General features: G+C 44.0%; 1 protein-coding gene across 34 annotated transcripts in view; it reads right to left on the reverse strand.

Moving 5' to 3' along the window:
• Positions 1 to 23,193, reverse strand: part of Rbfox1 (RNA binding fox-1 homolog 1) — a 1,613,147-nt gene that overhangs the window by 87,313 nt on the left and 1,502,641 nt on the right. For 31 of the 34 annotated variants that reach the window (XM_015490752.2, XM_048790117.1, XM_048790119.1 and 28 more), the window contains 4 exons: positions 19,116 to 19,169; positions 12,824 to 12,916; positions 11,001 to 11,061; positions 2,793 to 2,846 (listed from right to left, as the gene is read on the reverse strand). In XM_015490752.2, the coding sequence (XP_015346238.1) occupies positions 2,793 to 2,846; positions 11,001 to 11,061; positions 12,824 to 12,916; positions 19,116 to 19,169 (262 nt within the window). The remainder of the gene's footprint in view (positions 1 to 2,792; positions 2,847 to 11,000; positions 11,062 to 12,823; positions 12,917 to 19,115; positions 19,170 to 23,193) is intronic. The other 3 variants (XM_048790118.1, XM_048790104.1, XM_048790128.1) reach the window with 1 other exon arrangement.

A 23,193-nucleotide genomic window follows, 5' to 3' on the forward strand; every position in this document is an offset into this window, starting at 1 on the left:
CTTAGCTTCTCAGAGCTTGTAGGTCTTCAAATATTTCAAAGGAACTGTGCGAAAGTGGTGGAACTGCAGACGTTTGCTCATATTTCTGAATATCACGGACTCTGTCTACGCAGATGGGACAAATAGGGACGAGAGAGATCACCTGGCCTTGCAGGTGATCCAGGTATCTGAGGCATCAAGCACAAATACCTAGGTTTCTCCAGCTAACGCTTATTCTCCCAAGCTCTGCTTCCTTATTATTGGAATCCCTCATAGCAAAAACCTTCCGTTGTTCAGGCTCCTACAAGGTTCTCCTGACACACCCAATGGACACGCCCTGGGATACGGTGGTAAGGTTTGGAATAATCCAGAATGATTATGTGTCCTCTTTTAAGTGTCTGCTTTGGACCCAGAGAGGTAGCATGATCACAGGACCCAGACAAGAGAAATTACGGCTGCTTGTATCCATCCCCAAAGTTATGAAATCCTCTACCCTGGATGTACAGAACTCCGGGACAATTAAAGCCGGATCTAGAGATGTGGCCTGCTTCTGACCAGCGGTGAATTGTAGGCCAGCAATACAGACGTCTGGTACCTTAGTTTTCTCCTTTACAAACTGTCCTGAGGGCCGCGCATATCCCTATGTGTCACGTATAGAGAACAGCGCCTCTACGGGGAGGTACCAAATACTCAGAAAACATCATCCCCTGACACTTGCTCTTTCCCCCACGGCCCTGCTCCTCAGGCTGGGCCCTGAGCTACTCTGAATGTTGCTCAGTGCTCTAGAAGGAGTGCACACCACCAGTTCCTTCCTGTACATGTGCATCCATCGGAACTGTGGCTCCGATCTAAATGTCCCCTTAAACAACACAGACACACACGTGGGACCTCAAGGAAATCCCTGGAGTCTTCCTGGTTAAGAGGGCCACGCAGGACAGAAGCTACCTTGCATGGGACGCGAAACGTGCACCTTCCTTTATCACAATTCCCATAGCGTCACCAGCCCCCACAGGAAGCCCTCCTGCCTCCTGTTCTTGACCCCATCACTTAGGGGAGAAAACCTGTGCACGGAGAACCCGCCACCTCCCCAGGGCAGCGTCTGCTCTCAGACCACTTGGGAGAGGTCACCTCTCTACAGGCTTGGACAAGATATCCTCCTGCAACACCTGCCGAGTCCACGTGCCCCTAAACAGACTGCAGTGCCCCGGATCCCAGGAATTGACCGCTCCCAGAATGACATTCTGAGAACGAAAGAGTTAATTCTCTCCTGAATTAAGAAAAGGGTCTTGCAGTCGAATAGTATGTCAGAATCAGCTCTTAGCTCATTTGGCCCCATGCAGAGAGGTGTTGCATTAACTGTTTGTTTTTATTTACGAAACGTGTTTAAGGTGCTGGACTATTTGGCCAGCACAACTACGATGTCAATCCCTTTAATCCTAACAAACATCTAAGAGCTGGTTACTACCATTATCCCCATTTGACAGATGAAGCAACTGAGGCACAGAGAGGTTAAGTAACTTTCCAGGACCACACTGCTGGCCAGCGGGGGAGCCAGGCTCTGAGCTTGGCCGTCTGGGTATAGTTTCCGTGCTCCTTGCTGTTCTGTGTGTCCTCTCGGGAGAGATGGGGTCCATGTTGTAACCATGGACTGTCCCGTGTCCCTCCTCCCCCACAAGGGCCAACACAGCTTCCACTTTACAGTGGCAGACTTAGTCCAGGCTCCTGGTAAATCTCACCCACAAAGAGCACCTGCAAATATGGCCGACCTGAAACCCAGAACTCTGCTCTGACACGGAGCCACTCCAGAGTTATCCAGTTTTAATTTTTAGTGCAGGGGTAGCTCGGCTTCCTGTGTTCCTTTCTCACCCACTAGGGCTGAGGCTCAGGGTCAGCAGAATGGCAGAAGTTGGGTGTCCCAAGAAGCAAGAAGGCCAGGGGCATGACTTACCGTCGGAGGTGGCTGAGTGAGGGACCCTAGATCAACTGGGAATCTACTTCTCCTCTCTCAGAAGCAAGAGCCTCATCAAAGGAAGACTCTTTTTGCATTTCCATGTGGCAAATCTACTACTGGGGTTCTAAGTGTTGGGTGTAGACTTGACAGTGAGCAAGAAGACCCCGGGCAGTAGTGACAGGCCCAGCCACGCACATCTGGACAGGGAACCTCAGCCCCTGATGCTCAGGGCAGCCCTCTCCCACCAGGTGGGCCCTGAGCTTCCCAAGAGTGTGGTTTCCCTCTGGAGGGTGGTTGGTGCCAGGGCAGGGAAGGGGTGAGGACAGAGACACACCCTGAAGGCAAAGTAGAGAGAAGTGAAATTTCTAAGGGACATTGGTTAACTGAGAAAGAAAGACAGCATGATCCTTTCCAGTATTTTAAACAGGCCTTCTCTTACGTAGGCCCACGGGCTGTCGGGTTATGGGCATAATTAGGCCGACTCTCTGCTTTGCCAGGAAAACGAAAATGCGACCTCAAATGGAAATGAGTGACTAAAAGACACATCCAGGCACATAGAAATGATGGGCATGGACCCCTCTCCCTGTGTTCAAATGCAATTGAACAAAAGCCTCAATGCTTTCTCGGGACGAAACCAAAGTGAAATGTCCCAGGATCAGGGCCCGGTAACTCACACAGTGCACCTTTAATTTTTCAAGGGTTTTAAACACTGTTGGTTTTGCCCCAGGAAATCATTCAGAACTTGTTAGGACAGGGATTCACTGGGTTCAGATTATTTCACAAAAACCCATTATTTACCAGCAGGCAAAGCACATAGAGGGGAGACCAAGGGGGCAGCATGCCAAAGAGAACTTGTTTTTACCTGCATAGAACTCGGGACTGTAGACGGCACCCACAACTGGATTCAATTTCCAGCCTTCAAACAAATAAGCAAAAGCGTTATTACCACCTGGAGTCAACAACTTTCATCACTGCAAAGTAGCCGCAATTCAAACCGGTTGAAGGTTTTTCTGATTTAAAAAAAAAAAAAAACAACTAAAGAATATATATTTGGGGAATGCATTAAAATATTTGCATTTGAAAACTATACATTAAAACGGATTTATGCCCTTCTTTGATTTTCTGCCAACACAAGTTAATGGGATGGAAACTGCTAGCCAGCTCCAGGTGAACCTTCTGAAAATGATGTAATTAATTTTCTACCATATCAATAACATACTTGGACGATTATCATTCCTAATTATGACCCTGGGACTAGAGGAATTCTGAAGTGCTTTATGAATACCGAAGAAAATGGTACTTTATCCCCTGGAGATTTAGTGTGGAATATATTTTAATGCATCCAGGAGCCATAAAAATTCTTAATCAGCACATGATATCTAAGGTAACTTTCAAACACCCTGTCTGTGAGATTAACAGAATCCTGTAATTTTCCAAATGCTTTGGATGGAAAGTTTTCTTTAAAACGAGTCCTGGCCCTTCAGAAATTTTTCTCGAGAAAAGATCAGACAAGAAAATTCACAAGTGGAGACGCAGGTTACAGACCCGTGGACGTGACCCAGGGAACATCTCCTCAGAATGACCATCTTTGGGAGTTGTGGTCTTTCCTATTGGAAAGTCTTCAGGAGTGGGAGACTATACACTAGAGGACTTCTTTTTTTTCTTTTCTTTTTGGTACAAAGGATTGAGCCCAAGGGTGCTTAACCTCTGAGCCACATCCCCAGCTACTCTTTTATATTTTATTAGAGACAGGGTCTCACTGAGTTGCTTAGGGCCTCACTAAGTTGCAGAGGCTGGATTTGAGTTCGCCATCCTCATACCTCTCAAGTTGCTGGGAGTACAGGCATGCACCACCACACCTGGCTCATTATAGGATTCTTGAAGAACAGAGGAGGCTGAAGTTGAGCTCTGCCTGTGTCCATGAGCAGAAAGTCAAATACCAAAGCTCCTGAGAAAGGGAGATGGTGACCCTGGATGTGAAGGAAGACATTTCCAAAAACAAGAACTCTATGGGACTTTCCGGAAAGTGGTCTGACTCTCTACCTGGCCTAAGTAAGGCACCTCCCTGAGCAGCTGAGAGGTGTTCCTGAGATCCATTGAGTAAAACAGAGGCCCCAGGATCTTTCAAGATCCAGAACTTTCTAAGAAATGTGTTGCTTCTGAGAACTTTCAGTTCTAACCTGAAAGAGCTGAATGGTTTGCATTCTTAGGATAAAGTTTTTCAAAGAGAACTTGGATCACCTGCAAGGTATTAATGGGGACTCCTGGGCTCCCTTTTAGACGTACAGAAGGGGACAAGAAGTTCTAAGGCTTTTTAAAAGTATTTACATGTGACACCTTCCTCTTTCACACTCACCATGTTTTGCCTTAAAGAATTCACAGCATGTTTCTAAAGAATGTGCAAAATGACTTCAATTTCACTCACTGAAATTCCACCACTTCCAAAAAAAGAAGTGGGGACATGGGGCTCACACCCACATCTCAAGTTATTTGGAGTCAAGAAAAATAAATAGAGCAGTGAGTTTGCATTCAAGGTGTAGACATATTTAATGTTTTCTATCTTCCTAGTACTTCACGGAAGTCTAGAAAGCTGAAATATCTGGAATCACACAAACTGAGGAATTAGTGATTCTTCTCCTTCTCCTGCCCCTATTTCTCCATCTCACACCTGTTTAGGGTCCTATTTTTTGGACCATGGAGATGAAGCCTGTTCATCCCCAAACTCAAGTTTTGTTTCTTGTATACATCCTCATTAGCTCCCCTACATACGTTTTTTTGGTAGGTAATCCTGGGGCACACTATTACTTTTGATGTCACCGTCAAAGACTGGAAATAATGCCAATGGCCTTTTATTATCTTAAAGAAGTGGATTTCTCAGAGGTGTCTAAGACTGTCCAGAAATCTCATTATTCTCATCTGCCTTCATCTTCCTTGTTTATTTGGGCCAAAAATCCATCCATCCATCAGTCCATCTACCCATCCATCAGTCCATCTACCCATCCATCCATCTATCCATCCATCTACCCATCTGTCCATCCATCCATTCATCCCTTTGTCTGTCTATCTATCTATCTATCTATCTATCTATCTATCTATCTATCGACTGCTTATGTATCTACCTCTCAACTAACTTGTCTGCCTGCCGATTTGGCACCTATCTGCCTGTCTATCCATCTGTCATGGATTTTTTATCTGCCTACCTACCTACCTATCATCTCTCTGCCTATATGTTTGCCAAGTGTACTCATGGAAAATTCGCCGTCAGTTTAAGACTAATATAAATTAAATGCCATTCTCCCTGGTCAGGTCGTCCATGCCATCTCACATCTGAGCCACCAATTGAGAGAGGTGAGCAATGAGGTCTCCTCTGCAAGAATCCAACTTGGAATGTGTGAGCTACAAAAGGTAATGCCTCTGCTTGGCTGGTTGCAGGAGCATCAGTGCAGATATCACAATTCTTCCTGTCCCTGTCCTTTCCCCTAAATGAGCCTGCTCCCCTCCCACCACAGGGACATCAGGGACTTTTCTCAATGGTAGGACAGGCATGAAAACTCAGCTTCTAATCTCCGCAACCCTGACGCCTTGTTCCTTCCCAAGTCAAATGAGCTGTCTTCATCCCCTGGTCCCCTCAAAATAACTCCTGATGAACAGTTCTCCCCATTCCCTCCTGGTCCTCATATGGGATTTGCAATCCACTAGAGAATACTCTGTTGAGCCTAGAAAACTTCTTCCCTTCTTTTCCACCGCCACCATCCCAGACGGGACACTTCTACCTCTTGCCAGACATGCCCCACAGCAAGCTCACTAACTGCTCTTCCCTGTTCTTCCTCCCTCCCTCTCTGGCCCCACTGCAGTGGCCACAGTGATGTGTGAGAAGTTGATTAGGATGTGTCCCTCTGCTGCTCAGAATTCAACAGCTTCTTTCTGGACCCAGGACGAACACAGATTCCTTACTTTGGTCTAGAAGCCCACACCCTCTGACCTTTGCCTGTTCGTTTTGTACCACTGTCCTCTTCTCTCCAAGCCACAGTGGCACTGGGCCATTCCAATCTGAATAAAACCACCCAAGACTATTCTGGATTCAGGCTTTGCCCCCTGTGCCTGGAGAACTCTACGCAGCTCTTCACAAAGTTGTCTTGGTGCATTAGATCTTCGAACTCTTCCCAGAGTATGCTGCTTTCCCACCTTTCTTAGAAGGGTTTTTCTTTGATTCAATGGCCAGTTATATTTTTTGCATGGCTGTTTAACACCACCTGAATTTTCATTTTTCTTCTGTGTTTGTTCTTATTTTCTATAACCACCTCATTAAAATGAATGGTAAAAGTGAGCAGGAACTGCTGTCCATCACGAATCCCCACCAACTGAAAAGTTTTTTAGGCAAATATTAGGTGCTCCGTAAACATTTCCTTGGTTTCCTTCTGAAAGAGCAGAAGGAACACAGAGCTCTCTCTAACGGACTCGTTGTCTTTGGGCTCAGGTGGTTTCCTTCCACCCTTCGCCGACCTACTTCCTGGTAGACGCTGTATGTCTAATGAAGGACCTGCTAGCAATTGACTGTCTTCCAGGGAGAGGCAATGAGAATCCAGCCCTTAATATCACCTCTGCTCAGATTTACAGACCTTGTGCAGGCTTATGTAAATGAATGCAAATCATATGCAAATGAACCCGTAGTTTCTGCAACTCCTTCTAGTACCTGGAAGAGACCCTTGGGATAACCCTGCTGGAGATGATGAGCCTGCACTGTCAGGGAGACGGGAAAATGATCCCGTTTTAAATTTCCTAGGCAGTTTGTGTACGTCCCCAGGCCTTGCAAATTCAGAGATTTTGATCAAGGACATTAAACTGAACAATGAGGCTTACAACAAAAAAGAGAACAGCTGATAAAGCCCACCACTCCCAGCATCCCAGGGCCTCCCTACAACAAGGCAATGGAGCAGAGCCCTGGCACGTTGGGTCTCGCTCCAAACCAGACACAGGAGTGGTTTAGAGAGAACCCCCTGAGGTTGGGCCTCAGGAGCTGCATCTAAATCAGCAAGCACTTCTCGCCCCAAATTTAGCTTGCCATCCTTTTTTAAAGAACAGACCAGAACCCCCCAGTGTGGGCTACCCCTAATGTGAATTAACAGGAGCCCAAAACACACGTGGCCTTTTCCAGGGCTCTGCTGGGCTGAATATCAAAGAAATCACATTCCAGAAAGTACCCTCAAACACCCTCCAGGGGTTCAAAACCTGCAGGGGGTGGGGGGCTTCCTAAAGGATGCAGCAAGGGTGCAGGAGACAGAGCCCTGATGTCAAAAGGAAGGGAGGCTAATTGGTAATTGCACATCATTTACAGGAGAGTTTGGGTTTGGTTGACGTAATATTTGTTTCATTTTTTCCTAAATGTGGATTTATGACCAACGTTTAGATTCTATCAAAAAGACATGCTTTCTGGTGCTCTGGAAATGGTGCTAGAGATGGCCACTTTGAGTTCAGAATCCCCCAGACAGCTCTGTCAGCGAGGAGGGGTCTCTAGATAATGAAAGATGGTTCAAGACTGAGCTTCCCAGACCCTCTCTGGTCTGTTCATTTTGTCTTCTCAGTCCTTGTTAGGGTCTGGATACTGGATCCTTAAACTGGTGCCTATCAGGAATTAGCATCCACAGTGAAAAAGGAACAAGATGACTACTTAGTATTGAGATTGTTGGGTAATTAAATAAAATTGTAGTACAAATCATTGTGAAAAAATAATCAGGGTGCTTTGCACACCTAACGTTGGGTGGAGTGCTTTCTCTCCCATATGGATGACGAATATCTATGACAGCGTGATAGGTTCAGGTCCCATGACATGTTCAGTTCCATCTTGAGAAAACTGGTGTGGGTTGAGTTGAAACAACTTGCATCCAGTTCAAAGGCCAGTGAGGAGCACAGCTGACTGATGGAGGAAACAGAGTCCCCCTCTCTCTATTGTCTGGGAGGCTTAGGTTCACTGTTCATCGCTTCTAAAAATCTCTAAGAAATGAAGCAGTCATGTCTAATGCCCAGGCTTCACCCTCCATATCCAGATCTTAACTCGATTGGCAGATCCAGCTCTTGATACCTGTGTACACAGGGCACTCGGCTCCTTTGTGCAGGTAGGTCTTCTTGGGTGTATGAGTCGATGGTGTGATTCCCTCTTTGCAGAGCTTTCTGACAGGTACAATTTCCAAGCCTGTATTTCCGTCCACAGCACTCTCTCACATCCATGCGTAAAAGTCCTGGGAATAGAACCTGTGCACTCCATAGGTGTACTGACCATCATCCTCCACAGCAGCACCTCCCAGGAGCGTGTCTCTCGCTGCATCTGAGGTCAAGTCTTGGGCATCATTGGAAGCTCCTCAGGTGCTGAAACTTTGGTTGGATACATGATGGAAAGAATTCGTGGGTGGGATGTGGGCCCTGAGGCCTATATTCCTCCACTTGAAGATAACTTGAAACTTGGAGGACCAATAATTTGTAATTCTGTTAAAGCATGATTTCCATGGTTTGTGATAATTATACAGCTAATGAATGAACCTCAGTGATAGCTTTATTTTTTCACTTTAACATGACTTCCTGGATCCTGATTGATCTTTCTTCCCCATACCTGTACCATCTTCTGAGGATTTTAAGGAACTTGTGGTTTCCCAGTTAATACCACACTGCAATTTATGGGACATTTTATTTATAGTGGTGATGTTTACTTCCTAATCAAAAGAAAAGACTTCATTAATTACTTGTCTCATCTTGGCTCAGTTTTTACTCTCTCTAAAATAGGATGAATGGTGTCCTTTTTGCAAGTTTTCATTTGGTGCCTTTAGAATACTTCTCAGAATGCATACAGAGAATTCCAGAAGGGTTGACTATTTATGAACTGGCTTTGAATTGTGTCCAAAAGTACTACAGGTATGCTTTCCATAGTTATGGATCTGTAACTCTTACCTTAAAATCAATGTGTATATGCATGTATTCCCATGGCTTACAGAATAATATTTGGCTTCCTGGTTTCTCACTTGGCACATGTGCACCTTCGCCAGGCAGGCCCACACACCTGAGCTTCCACGCATGTGCACACAGAGCTGTGACTTCATAACTCAAGAAAATGCACAACAGTCAGGCTTACGTCACCATAGACAATGGGCAAGTTGCAGAGCTACAGTTTTTACCCAAAGAGATGGGGCTCCTGATACATAAATCAGAGGTTCAATTCTCTTTAGTGCTGGGAATTCAAGGTCAGTTGTTGAAATTGTCTGCACCATTTAAGGGTCTCTTTTGGATTGTTGAAACCAGGAAAAGTGGCGAGAAGAAAAACAATTCTGTGGTCTTTCAATTTAAAGCCACATTATATCAAGGGTGGTCAACTGTAGTGTATCTGCCCTCAATATAACGGTGCCCCTTTCTAAATTAAGAACAGATTGACTATGTCTACATAGCCGTGGGCAGAAGGAAGAGGAAGAACAAAAAGTATCAAATGCTAATATTATTGTTTGTGTCACTTAAACAAATGCAAAAATGCAAACAATAAAGCATCGGTTTATTGCATGCATCGGTTAATGCATGCATTATGACTGTGATTACTTATTAAAAACAGAAAAAAACAAAACTAAAAAACTAAAATGCATTTTAATTTATAAAAGGCAATATAGGTGCATAACAAAATACACCATATCCATTTTTGTGGAATGTTATGTAACCACCCAAAAGAATTATTTTGGATCTCTATGTATTAATGGAAGGACTCCACGTTGATTTATCAAGGCCCATTAAAAGCAATGCACCATTTATGTCAAAAATGTGTACACAATGCTGTGAATCCTATTAAGCTATATCTACTATACGTGTAACATAAAAATACAACTTAAAGCCGAAGGCAAAAACCTGTAACTGCTTCCTCTGAGTGGGACAGAGGAGAACAGGCTGGCAGTAGTACTAGTAGTACTAGTAGTACTAGTCAAAAGACTTTGGCTCCGTCTTGAATGTTTCCTTCTTTTGAAATTGTTTTCTTTCTTTAAAGAATTCTGTTTCCATATTTCATGTATAATTAAAACTTCAGAAATTTCATATACTTTTACCTTTGATTGTAATAAAATTATATCATTTTTAAAAACATATAAGCCCAAGAAAATATTTTCTTATCTCACAATTCAATGAAATTTTAGCATTTTGTGAAGTTGCTTAGATGAGATCAGACTATCCACATATTTTTCTGTTACTTAAATATTTTTACTTATGGTAGGACCCTTCCTTGCCTTTATCCTGCTCATTTTAATGGGTATAATATTCTACTAAATGTATGCACTTAAATTTACTGTGTTACTTTCTTTTTAGTTTCTAATACGATTCAGAATGTGATTGGTATAACTAATTTCCCCACGAACACCTTAAGAGAGATTATTTTGAGGAGGATTAAAGAATCAAAATGTTTGAACATTTTTAATAAGGTATCATATCCATATGGATTGGTTTTGTGAGTTTTGAAGAGCTTTCTTGGTAGAAACAGGACTGCACTGTCCTAAAGGGGTTTGCAATACACTGCCACCTCCTTCCTTGGTGCCAAGTGGCCCTGGGCACACAGAGAGGCAAGGCACGCGTGGCCCACTCACACATTCTGCTCTCCCACTGCGACTCACTCATGAGAAGACACCCTCCCAGGCACCCCAGGCGCTGGGCATCTCTGGAGAAGACTCAAAGCCACAACCACATTGAGTGGCCACACCTCTAGGAATGAGCAGTGATCAACCGGGACATGGGGGCTAAAAGGGCAGAAGAGTCAAACCTCCCTCCTCCTGCAGTTTAATAGAGTAACAACAAATTACCCAACGAACTCCCGGATAATTGCTGGATCTCCATCCTGTGTGGGAGTCCTCTAGAGAGGCGGGAGGAGGGCAAACACACTTAACCTGAAAACTAGGTTTGCCTTTGCTGTGAAAATTATCCCATTGATTTAGGTGCTGCCTGCTGCAGGTCAGCCAGAAGGACACAGGGGCCAGGGAGAGGCAAGGGGTCCCTGGTTAAGTAATGTAACAGTTGTAGAGCTGGAGAGGATTTCTCACAAAAGGCAGGGTCTACTTACCGTTTGTATAGGGGTTCACGGTCTTTTTATTTGTCATGACGCGAGCCGTGGCATTATTTACCTACGCACATAGAAAACTTCAATGAGCGCATATTCCAGGGCCGGCCTTCAGTTCAGTTAGTTGCATGCATTATGACTGTGATTACTTATTAAAAACAGAAAAAAACAAAACTAAAAAACTAAAATGCATTTTAATTTATAAAAGGCAATATAGGTGCATAACAAAAAAATCATACATTTTTATAATTACATTTACTTCATAACCATTTTAACTTACAAATCATTTCAATAAAGCAATGTCATCTCATTTAAAAGTTTAATAAAGAGACAGTAAAAGCAAAATTAAAAGATACGGCATAATTGAAGATTTAAAAGCATGCGTGTACTCCATGGTGACACAGAAACAAGAAATCATTTTTTTCTTAAACATAAAATAAAGTTCATATGAAGGGACATGCAGTGGAGTAGAAAGGGAAGAGACAAGGTACAGGGAACATAAATGTCAAAAGAAGGGACAAACAAGTTTAAGCCGTATGCAACACTTTGGGAGGGAAGGACCATCTGGAAGCAACATATAGCATTCAACACTTGGAACGAGAGCCTTGAACATCGCAGGAATTAACAAATCATTCAAGCTTTTAAAGTCACAGCTAACAAAAGGATAAAAGAGAGGGTGCATTGTGTAACACAATATGGAGTTAACAATCTGAGTAAGATGTGCACCGGTCATAACTCAATCCAGTCAGAGCCTCCCAGGCTAGCTTAGAACGTACACTCAATTACAGGCGTACCAATATCCAAAAAAATAGAGCATCAAGAAAACTTAATACAACAAGTCAGAAAACTCCACGTGGTAGATAGATATGTATAGAGATATATCAGCACTAAATACGTGAAACGGCAGATGGACTTCACCACTTACCATTCAGCACCATCGCCAGCATGGTTTGTATACAGTTACCATGGTTACTGAGAGTTTGGTGAGGGGCCTAAGCGTTACCGTCGAGGGGGGAAATGAAAGGCAAAATATGCAACATCTTACTCCAAAGACTACAGCATTTTTAATTGGTATTTTTTTCTTTTTTTTTTTTTTTAAGTTTTAACAAATATGACCCTGTGGCTACATTGAGGGGGATCCCAGTGGCACAAATAACAGACTCGGAGCATTTGAATTTTGGTACTTGGATTTTTCAAAGAACAGGGGGCCAGATATTGAGCAGGAAGTCCTTTTTGGTTATTCACTTTTCAATCAAAAGAATGCCAAAAAAAAAAAAATCTCCAATTGACTTCTTAAAAAAAAAAAAATGAAAGGTTTCATGACAAAGTCCTCTCATTTTTTTTTTTTTTTACACGAATCTTTGGAATGGCGACTGCTTTCACAATTTGGTTAAATTTGCAAGCCACTGAGGATCCCTCTTCAACCCTGAAGCAGAAAGAAAAAGAAACTCTCCTGCCTTTGGTTTGATCTGCAATACTGTCTTCTCTTTGGAACCTACTGCACCCATTGTTCATAAAACATGGAAAATAAAATTTAAAAAGAAAAAAATAAAAAAACCTTTCCGATTAACCTTTCTTTTGTTTCACTTTTGCCATCCACCTTTCAGCAGTAATAAGATTAACACGATAAAGTAAAAAATCAACAACAACAAAAAAGTAAGGCCAGTTTTCCTTTTTATATATAGATATATAGATATATATATATATAAACGATGAGAAGGGAGTGGGGTCACATACAAGACGCCAAAGATGCATCCGGAACAACAAATGAGCGTGAAGCAGACATTGATAAAAAAGATGAAAAGGAAAATATTTTGAACATGCACCTCGATTTTACGGCCCTCTACCACGGTGCCGTGTAATTTCTCCCTCGCCCTGTCCGCATCGGCACTATTTTCGAAAGTTACGAAACCAAATCCCTGCATGCAGGAGGGAGAAGGGAAAACAACATGCATATTATTATTTCCATCAACGACCACTTCGTCACGTTCTCTCGCTTTAATTTCTACTCCTCGTCCTGACTTCAGTTCTGTAACATGCAAATTAGAGAAATTATAAGAGTACTAAGATGTGCAATTATTAAGCGACCAATGTGAACAAGATTGTTTTGTCTGTCACCGGTTAGCTGTACCCACCCCACCCTCCCCAGGAAGAATTCCAAGAACGATTCCAAAAAAATACCCTTCTGAACGGCACTACAGAAGAAAGGAAACGTAACGGAAAGAAAATGAGATCAAAATAAAGTTACGGTGTCTTCACAGAGAATAAAATGAGATAACGAGAAAAGAAAGAAAAGGGGACCACTTTCTGGACATGCAAATTAAAAATAAAATAATAAAGTAAAACGTGTGCACAGAATTCAACAGTGAATGCCAAAATCCTCCATCATTGCCTACGGAGTCATGCGGTGTGGTTTTTAAAACACCTCTTCCTCATGCAACCTTAGGGTTATTCGAATTTGTCAATTCTACAGCCTTTACTTCTCAAAAAAAAAAAAAAAATTCAAAGCCTAAAAAAAAGGAAAGACCTTTTTTTTAAAAAAAAATATAGATAATAATAAATCTTAAACTCTTGGAGCGGATAAACAAAAATAATCACATGAAATGAACAGAAAGAAACTTCTGTTGATCAATAGTGCAAATAATTCAAGGAATGGCTTATATTCATACCTCCCCCACCCCCCTGAATAACATCCATGCTTTTGAACCGAACAAATTTTCACATGACTTTGTTAACTCAAAAGGGAAAATGTGTATATGTATAGTCAAGTTCAAAGACGCTATGCTGGTATTCACCTGTCATAGCAACAGGTGGCATCTTAAGAAGCTCCACGGACAAAATGTGACTTAGAGTAACACTCTGAGCTCCTCCCCTTTCCCTGATGTAGGACAAATATACCCTTGGCTTCACCACAGGTACATATCGCTTCTAATATTTCAGCCTCAAAAACCAACCCCACTAAACTTCATCCTGTCAAAATCCATCTTTTGTCTCCACCTCACACTGTTCCTAAGAAGAGTACAGAAAATAGGACATATTATTTTTTTAAACCCCTAAACACATTTGTACATCTTGTTCAAAAATATGTACACCAACCTTTTGAACAATTCCAGTGTAAATTTGCCCAGCTCTTTGGGTTTTCAGTGTCAAGCGAGGGAAATAATGGGTTCTGTTGGGATTCTATTTGAGCTGGGTAAACCTTACGTCAAGGTAAGTAAATGTTTGCTCTAACTGCTTAGGTGAGTCAGTTCGATGTTCGGTTTTACTGATAAAATGTGCAGTAATTACCAATAGGTAAGGAGCTATGATCAATTGATATTAGCTCCTGATTCTACAGGAATCTACCATGACCCACAAATAGAAGGCTGTTACAGACAGGCTGCCCATGGGCTGGTCAGAGATGAATTTCTGCCCGTAAGTTTGGACTCATCCACTGAAGACAGGAGCTGTGGATGTGTTCAAGAGAGGGTCGATTGATGGTCACTTGTCAGGATTTCACATTTAAAGAAAAATTAAGTTTCTTTACTTTGGGAGATTGGATGAAATAACTTTTACCATCCTTCCCAGAGTAAAGATTTATGATCGGAAGAAGCCTGAATTATGTGGTCAATGTAAGATTACATGTTCCACAAAAGAAGGATTCTGCCTAGTTTTGTATACTTCCAAACTGGGTGCCAAAAAAAAAAAAAATACTTGTTAATTAAATAGTTTTGAAAAAAAATAGTTTTGCAAAAGGAAAGAGACAGATTTTTCCTCCTCTCTCTCTGTTCTACCTCTTGGCCAGTGGGTCCTAAACCTAGTTAAACATCAGAAGGAATAGGAAAGATTGGGAAACATTCAGATTCCTGGGCACTGTGTCCTGTCAACCGGATCAGAATCCCCGAGTGGAGCCCAGAAATCTGTTTGCCTAAAAAGCTGTGAGATATCCATGACCTCTTGTCACCCCATGTGCTATCAAAAGAAGGACTTGGCTCCTTGTAATCAGTAGAATTTTATATCACTCATTTTGATGGAGTAATCTGTGGGGCAGGCTGAGTTTATAACTTCTCATCTGGTGCTTAGATGTAGGGGTACCTTGAAGATTGCAATGTCCAAGGGCTAGGCCACATCCTTTTTCTCTGTGGGACCAGCCACCTCTATTACCGTGGTGGGGAGGAATAGCTTAGGTGAGCTGACCTCTGGGCACCCCTGCCCTGCATTATCCTGAAAGCTCTCGTGTCTCACTGTGAATCCTGCTGGCCTGAAATCAGCATGCCGTGTATCAAGGAGAGGTGAAGGTGAGCTAGAAGCATCTTTGGGATCCTAAGGAAAGTGCCTACACTACAAGGGAAAACTCCAAACCTGTCCCCTCACTATAAGCTACAGAGGGGATTCCTTGAGATTTGCCAAGATTGGGTCTGAAACACAGCTCGCCCCAGAAATAGTCCTGCCAATACCAAAACAGGCTTTCCTAACCTCTTCCTTGGAAATTTCCATCTCCCGCTCAGGCCAGAGTGGCACGGCCTTCCCAGGTCCGAGGTCATCAAGTTCCTACCTGGGAGCTGCACTGGGACTAGAGAGAGGCCTGCAGCCCTCCGCACCACCAAGGACACTCTCTCCCTAGCCCAGGCGGCTTGGACGGCTGCTGCCGTGGTTGCTGCCTTTGACCTGCCTCGCAGTCAGAACTGCATCTCAAGAAATCAGCAACCTGCAGTTCTTGAAAAAGATCGCCATGTTTTTTTCTGTCTCGAAAAGGAGAACAAACAAGCCTACTCTGGACTTGGCTTGGGGAGTGCAGGGACCACATGAGCTACTGTATCGGAACCCCTTAAAGAGGAAGAGTGCAAGAAGAGGGGCCACCCAGAAGGTGGCCACTGCCCTTCATCTGAGAGGTAGCCTCCCAGGGTCAACTGTGACAGGGGGCTGGAGTGGAGAGAGGACTCAGTGCTTCTTGCAGAGAAGACATCTGTGCCGCCCTTTGATGGGCGGGCATGATCAACAGGCCAGGTGACAGGGGCCCCCAGATGGGCGGCCAGACCAGCGTGACTGGCTTATTTTAAAACCTTTCTGTGGATCATCAATTCTGACCTTCCTCTACTGCAGTCACCTTGCCTTTTTGATCTCTGGAGTTTTAGGTGACACCTTCCTTTTTTTGTATTTATGTAAACGCCCATTCTATATCTTAGATAAAGGTCCTGAGCCGCCGGGATGGATGAATGGGATGGTGTTTCAGTCTGTGTGAATAATCAAGGCCTTTGGTCTCTGGTGCAGGGAACTGATCTTTCCGAGAGGAGAGGTAGGGGAGGGTCTGAGTTTCTTTCCTGGGCACGAGCAGCAGCATCCTGTCTACCCCTCCTGCCTTCTCCTGCCTGGCCAATGTCCACTCATCCCCACTCTTGGCTCACAAGTCCCTTCTTTCCAGAGGCTTCCCAATCTCTAACCACACCGGTCTGCCTGTTTGGATCTTCACGGCCTCTCCCATCAGCCAGGGACACGGCACATTTAATGGCCATGGCTTGTCTTCACCATCTGTCTCTCTGTGCAGTGTATGCACAGGTGCCCATGCACACGCACACACATGCACAGAGCCGTCCGTCCTTGCTGGCACTAAGCAGCCTGCCTCAGGGACTGCACCACAGAGAATGAGTGGCCACAAGGGGAGTCTTGGCCCAAGAGGGCCCGACACCTCCCGGCTGTCTCTCCTGCACTGAGTGATAGAAATAAGGTCATCACACAGTTCAGTTTTCTTAACCACTAAAATGAAAATGCTCCTCTAAAGAAGGCCCTTTCCCATGAAAGATAATGTCAAGTGTGACAAATATCCCTGTGGGAGCCCCTGCCCCCATTTAGCAGCTAGCTCCCAGTTGGACTGTCTCAGTGACATTCCAGCTGCACCTGACCAATCCTCTCCCACCCCTACAAGGCCAGCTCCTGAGAAGGAGCTACCCACTGAGAGAAGGAGGTTATTTTGGATGCTTCCTAATGCAAAAGAAAAATGGGGGAAAAATTTAAAAAAGCCTAATAAAGCCAGGTTCTGGATGTGGCAAACTTAAATGGTCTTTTTCCCAAAGCCCCCAGAGACAGGCTAATCATGGGAATGACGAAAGAAGCTCAAAAATAGCACTACCATTGTACTTTCAAAATAGCAAACCATATTCTTCTAATGTCCCCAAACAGCTCTGGAAAAGAATTCAATAGCTTTTTTCAACTGGCAAAAGTTACAAAACAAAATATGAATTCAATAGAAAAGTTTTACCAAAAGAGCAAATTAACAAAAACAAAACAAAACAAAACAAAAAAAACACCACCACCACCAACAACAACAACAAAAAAAAAACTTTCAAAGTAGGGGCACGATAGGCCGGCTCAGGGTTAGAACCAGCAGGCCAACATCGGGGCATCTTCCAAGACCCCCCCCCAAGAAGACATCAGGCCAGTGTGGAGAGCATCAGGCCTGAGCTTTGCTTTGCAGATGAGGAAGGAGTCCCTCTGGGTCATGATTTTCATACAAGATGCAGGAGGGTTAACTGCTCCCTCAGCCCCAGCTAAGAGGCCAAACTAAACCCACCTGTGATGAGAATGACCGCAAAACACCTGAAGTTGGAAAAGAAAGACAAAGTCCCTGAATGATCAAAACCATGGAGCACAACGGATTGATTTTTTTTTTAATTCATCTGGCAGATCATCATATCATCTTGTCCGTGGCAGAGAGAATGCTGGAATTTTCTTTCCTCCATTTGATCAATATTGTCCTATTCATTTAATATGAAATCTACTTAGGAGGGAGGAGGGTACAGATGGTCCAATGCTTGCCTCATGGGGAGGATGGATTATGGACCCAGGACAGTGGCTCTGTGGCCCGAGACACACTGGATAAAACCAGCACTGATGTGACCCTCCTGGACCCTAAATTGTCCCACATTGCCTGCGAAAGGAAAGTCAGGGGGCCCAATTAGCATTTCTGTACCTGGTGAGCAGTTTCTGTCAACAGCCAGTTTCATAGGAGAGGGAAACGTAAAATTCCCACGGACCTGGGCGTGGCAGCTAGCCAACACAGCACAGCTGTTAAAGGCTGGCTCTCTGGTCACTGCAGCCAACATCCCTGTCCTTTTCTGACGTCATTCCCTGTTTCTCCCCAGTGTCTGCAGCTAGGCCTGTGCCTTGTCTCCTCCAGGGAGATTTGGACGGGGATCTTGAATTTTCTGTGGTAGCTGTAAGAAGGGGATATTTTAGGGACAATGGAAGCAGGAACAAGATTGGCCAAAGGGATATTCGGTGAAGCTGTGACCCGGGTCCAAAATAGAAAGCCACTGTGCTTGTCCCTGGCAAGACAGATCTGGAAGGTTTGTTACAATGCTGGAGGCTGGGCTCCAATTTCAGAGTTTCTGATTCGGTAGCTCCTGGCTCGAGCCTAAGAATCTGCATTTCTGACAAATACCCAGGTGATGCTAATGCTCCTGGTTTGGGACCACACTTAGCCACTGAGAGAGAGCATGCCTTGAGAGAGTTCTGCTTTTTCCTTCTTCCAACATATTTCTCTTTTGAAAAAGTGCTGGAACCTCTTTATATAAGCCCCTGCCTGACTTGTGCTAACACATTAGCTCCAGGAAAAGAAAAAAAAAATCTATTAAAAAATTGGGTTTCCTAAACAAAAGCAATCTCAAAGCAATGGTACATTGCAACATGCTAATGAATAAAATTATATTCAAAAGGTTGGTGTATATGAGAGTTCCTCCCTTACGACCCAGGAAAATAACTGCACTTTATTAATACAGAATAATCACAATATTTACCTGCTCGTGAGACTATCAACTCACTTTTTAATATAAAGAACATAATTATCACTGAAAAACAAAAATGTAGCAACAGCATTATTTTTTTAAGCATGGGTAATTTTCCTCTGGAAACTTGAGATATGTATATATAGAAAACAGCAATTTTAAATTACCCCCTACACGTTTTTAAACTGACCCCAGTGGATTTCCCACCACTTTGGAAATGGGCAGGGGTCTCTCAAGAAATTCCCATTGACGTGTATTTCCACAATATTCGGATTAAAACAGTGCAGTTGTTTCCCCTTATTCAGAGCAAACATGTTATAATAAACTAAACAATTCTAACATGAATTAAGTTGCTTACCTTTGAGCCGCGCTCATTAAAAATAATTTCAACATCTAAGATTTTACCAAATTGCTGTAAAGAAATAGAAATATTTTATAAGCAAAGAGAGAAATGGACTAAATTGTATGATGCACACTGGTATAACTGTTCCCCAAATTTAGATTTTTTCTTCCCTCATTTAATATCAAGGATACACATTTTATATTTTCTACTAGTAAATAATACATTTGAAACATGAAAAAAAACCACATCCACACATAGCATCTCTTGAGTGGCCCTTCGCTACCAGGTGAGGTGTCCCATCAGGGCCTGGTACAAAATATTAATTGGAAGGTTAATTCTGCGTTCCTTTCTTCATGTGCACGAGAGCTTTCCCAGGCACTGAGCAGCAGAGATTTAAAATGGTGAGTCCAGATAATGACCCTCCCAGGTGATTCCACTAGCCTCTCGGAGACACAGGCTGGATGCTGTGGGATTCTGATAATTAAATGTCCAGCTACAGTAGGATGGTGAGGGTGTGGGCTCTGAGCTCACATCAAAGCTAAGAACAGCCAGACCATGTGAGGCAAGTCAACTACAGGCGCAGAAGCAAGTCCACCATCCAGGTACCCAGCCTCACCAAGACATCCACCCAGCCATGATGACCCAGACTGAAGTGTGACCTCCCTCCCTAGGGTACAGTCATATGGCTAAAGAAATCAGCTTTAGACCAGTAACACAACCAGGCTTTAGGAAAAGTCTGCAAGAAAGTTTCTGTTTAAAAATAAATTGGACAAGCCAGGCGTGAAGGCACACGCCTGTAATCCCATTGGCTGGGGAGGCTGAGGCAGGAGGATCACAAGTTCAAAACCAGCCTCAGCAACTCAGGGAAGCCCTAAGCAACTCAGCGAGACTCTGTCTTAAAAATAAATAAACAAAGTGAAAAAATGAAACCAATGAATTGGACAGACAGATAAAATACAGACACCCTGTCCAACTTAAATTTCAGAATTTCTAGGATAAGTATGTTCCATCAAATATTTAGGACATACTTATGGTTAATATGTGTTATTTGCCTAAAATTCAAATTCAACGAATATGTTTTTTGTCCGTTTTGGTTTTTAACCTGTGAAATCTGGAACTGCTCGTGAGAAGTGTGCACCTAGTAACTTGATTCTCACTTGGAAACAGGATGTGGCTCTGAGGATGGAGCCACCTGATGACCCCAAGTGCCTTCCCTGGAATTTGGAGTCAGGGTTCTTCTACCCTGTGAAGTAGGGATCCCCTTTCTTGGGTCCAGCACATACGGCTAATGCAGATGGATGGGGTGATGTCCAATGACGCTTCATCATGGAGTGGAACAAATGCCCGTCTTAGTGACGAGAACAAAGAAACAGAAGGACATAAAGAAACATCTCTCCTCTATCTTTCTTTAATTTTGTGCTTCCCTATCATTCATTCCATTTGCTTGTGCATTTGAGATTTAATGGCACCTCTCTTGCACTAGGAGGGTATTTCGTCTTTCTCCCATGGGTGGACAGTTAAGCGTGCTCCTTAGAGCAGAGGGCAGAGGACTGGGTGGGGTTAGGGACCAGCAGTGTGGAAAGGGGACACAGAGTGAAAACAGAGAGCCAGGGACAGTTCACCTGACCCATGTGCCTCACTTGGAGAGCATCAGGAGACCCAGAGAGCAAAGGTCAAAGGGGAGCCTTCTAACATCCAGGAAAGACCCCTCGGAACACCCAGGGGCTATCCTTTAGAGCACACAAGGAAGTCTGCCTTCCTCGGAAAGACAGAAAACACACACAAACACAGGCCTGTAGCCTGTAGGTAGCTCTAAACCTCTGAAAATTATTTTGGCTATGGAATAAAGTAACTCGGGGCTTATCATTCTATGCCATAGAAACTTATCCTACCCAGGCAGGGGATCACCGTCTTCTCCTCCCTGAGCACAAGCCATTCTTCACCGCGGAGACGAGGGAACGGACAGGGAGTAACTAAGGGAGGACATGCAGGACGCACCGCTGGTGGGGACAGCAGACTGCCCTCCAAGAAGCATGCAGCAAACCCACCCTGTGATTTGTGGACAAAGGTTCTTTGGGTCAAAGAAATATTCTTCTTCTTCTTTTTTTTTTTAATTAGCATCTTCACTGCCAAGTTTTGGTCAGAGAAAAAACATGATAAAAGAAGAGAAGAAAACCTCCCGGCTTGGGAAAGGAAGGACCGGGCGTGGAAAGGTGAACCGAGTCTTCACGGTGAAGAGCCCTCCAGCTTCACGAGGTCTGAGGTCAGGGATTCTGACACAAGGCCCTCAGTATTCGGTTCTCCCAGAGGTGACCTATGTATTTCAGGCCTGAGAGCGCAGGAGCACACAGATTTATGCAAAGGGAAGCCTGAGAAGGACTTCTTCCACCACCAGGAAGCAAATGTACTGGGGAGCCCTCTCTAAGCAGTGGACACCAAAAGACCTCCTTTGAAATAAGATCTGCTGGAGGAGGGAACCGATCACAAAGCAATCTCAGCAGAGGTTGCTCCCTAAATGAAACCATGACACGCTGTGTCCTGCAAAGATCTCAGAGGTTCCCTCCTTTGGCAGTTGCCACGGGGTTGATGGTTCTCCAAGCCAGAGAAACAAGCCCGAAGAAGAATGCTAACGCAAGCCCCATTTCTGAGACAGTTGTGTGCTATATTTATAGTATCAACAGTTTAATTGGGAAGTTTGGTGCTAATGATGTAAACACAGCTGGCACATTTTCAATTTCAACAGACACGACTCATCCCAGCCCTAACTAGTGTGCGCGTCTGCTCAACCGCGGTGTGCGGCAGCCGCGTTCAATAAAGTCTCCAATCCACGCGGAATCCCGGTCGCCGTATCAAGAGCAAAATCCGGAAGCTTAGCAGCACACACTTGGGCAAACATGTACCAAGCACTTTTAGACATCCTCAGATCAAATACTATTTCTCTGAAAAACTGTGAAGGATGTGCAATGGATACAGCATAAAACACGAAGGTAAAGGTTAGTTCAAAGCGTGGGCAGAGAGCCTAAGAGAGCACGGACTTCCCAGTTCCCCTAAGGTCTGCTTCAGTGTAGAAGCAGGGGGTTCCTTGCCATGTCCCCCAAAATGACTTCACTCCTCATGACACCACGGTAGATGGAACTTTGCATTCTCATTGCAGGTACGAGGAAGCCCATCCGTTATATTCATCAGGTGAGATCATGAAAGCATCTTTCACACATGTTGACAGATCGTACCTCTGTTTGTCAGTGACATTAAATAGAAACTTGAGTGGCTCCTTCTCTTGCCCAGAGGGTCGGCATCTTGATAACAAAAGCAAGGCTGTGACATCCATGAGAGTTCTTTGCAAACTGGAGATCCGGAGTCATCGAGCAACTGTCTCTGCAAACAACTTTATGATGGTGTGAGCTGTTGCAGAGATTCTGCTGTGCTGTGACCCGTGCCTCTCATCCCAAACCCAGAAATGCTTACATTTAAGATATTGAACTCATGAAAATTCCTATTTGGGAGGAACACACTGCAATCAGTTTGGTGGAAATCCTCAAATTTCTTTCATGGGATCAAAAACTTGAATGCAGGATCCCTCACATGCAGACACACCCAACAGGAAGGCAGCCAGGGCTGGACCAATAAAGCTTCCAGAAGATGTCTGGAATCGTGGCCCCTAATACTATGAGACAGCCACGTGCTCGCGCCCCCCTGCTGCCTTGGAATGGCCCTGGCTTCTGTATACAGTAGCCACCTAACTCCTTGACCAATGAATGGCCCGTCTTATATGAAAAAAAGGAAAAAGAAATCTAACATGAGCCAGAAGATTAGAAGCCACACATTGGAAGAAGAGCATCCTAAAGAGAAGGAAGTAAAGGGAAGAAGAGACGGCGGGTGGGGGTGGGGGGAGGAACCAGGATTCCAATCCCAGTGAAGAGGCTGCAGCCACCGAAGTAAAAGGGGCACCGCCTGAGGAACCCTCAGAAGCAGGGATGGTTCCAGAAGGCGTCATGAACGCGGCAAGTTTTAGGCAATTTGAAAAAAAAAAAAAAAGAGGTTGTTTTTTGTGTCCTGATTTTTTATTTGTTAGTTTGTTTTGGGGTTTTATTTT

The sequence above is a fragment of the Marmota marmota genome, unplaced genomic scaffold (assembly GCF_001458135.2).
Source record: "Marmota marmota marmota unplaced genomic scaffold, marMar, whole genome shotgun sequence".
Classification (NCBI taxonomy): Eukaryota; Metazoa; Chordata; class Mammalia; order Rodentia; family Sciuridae; genus Marmota; species Marmota marmota.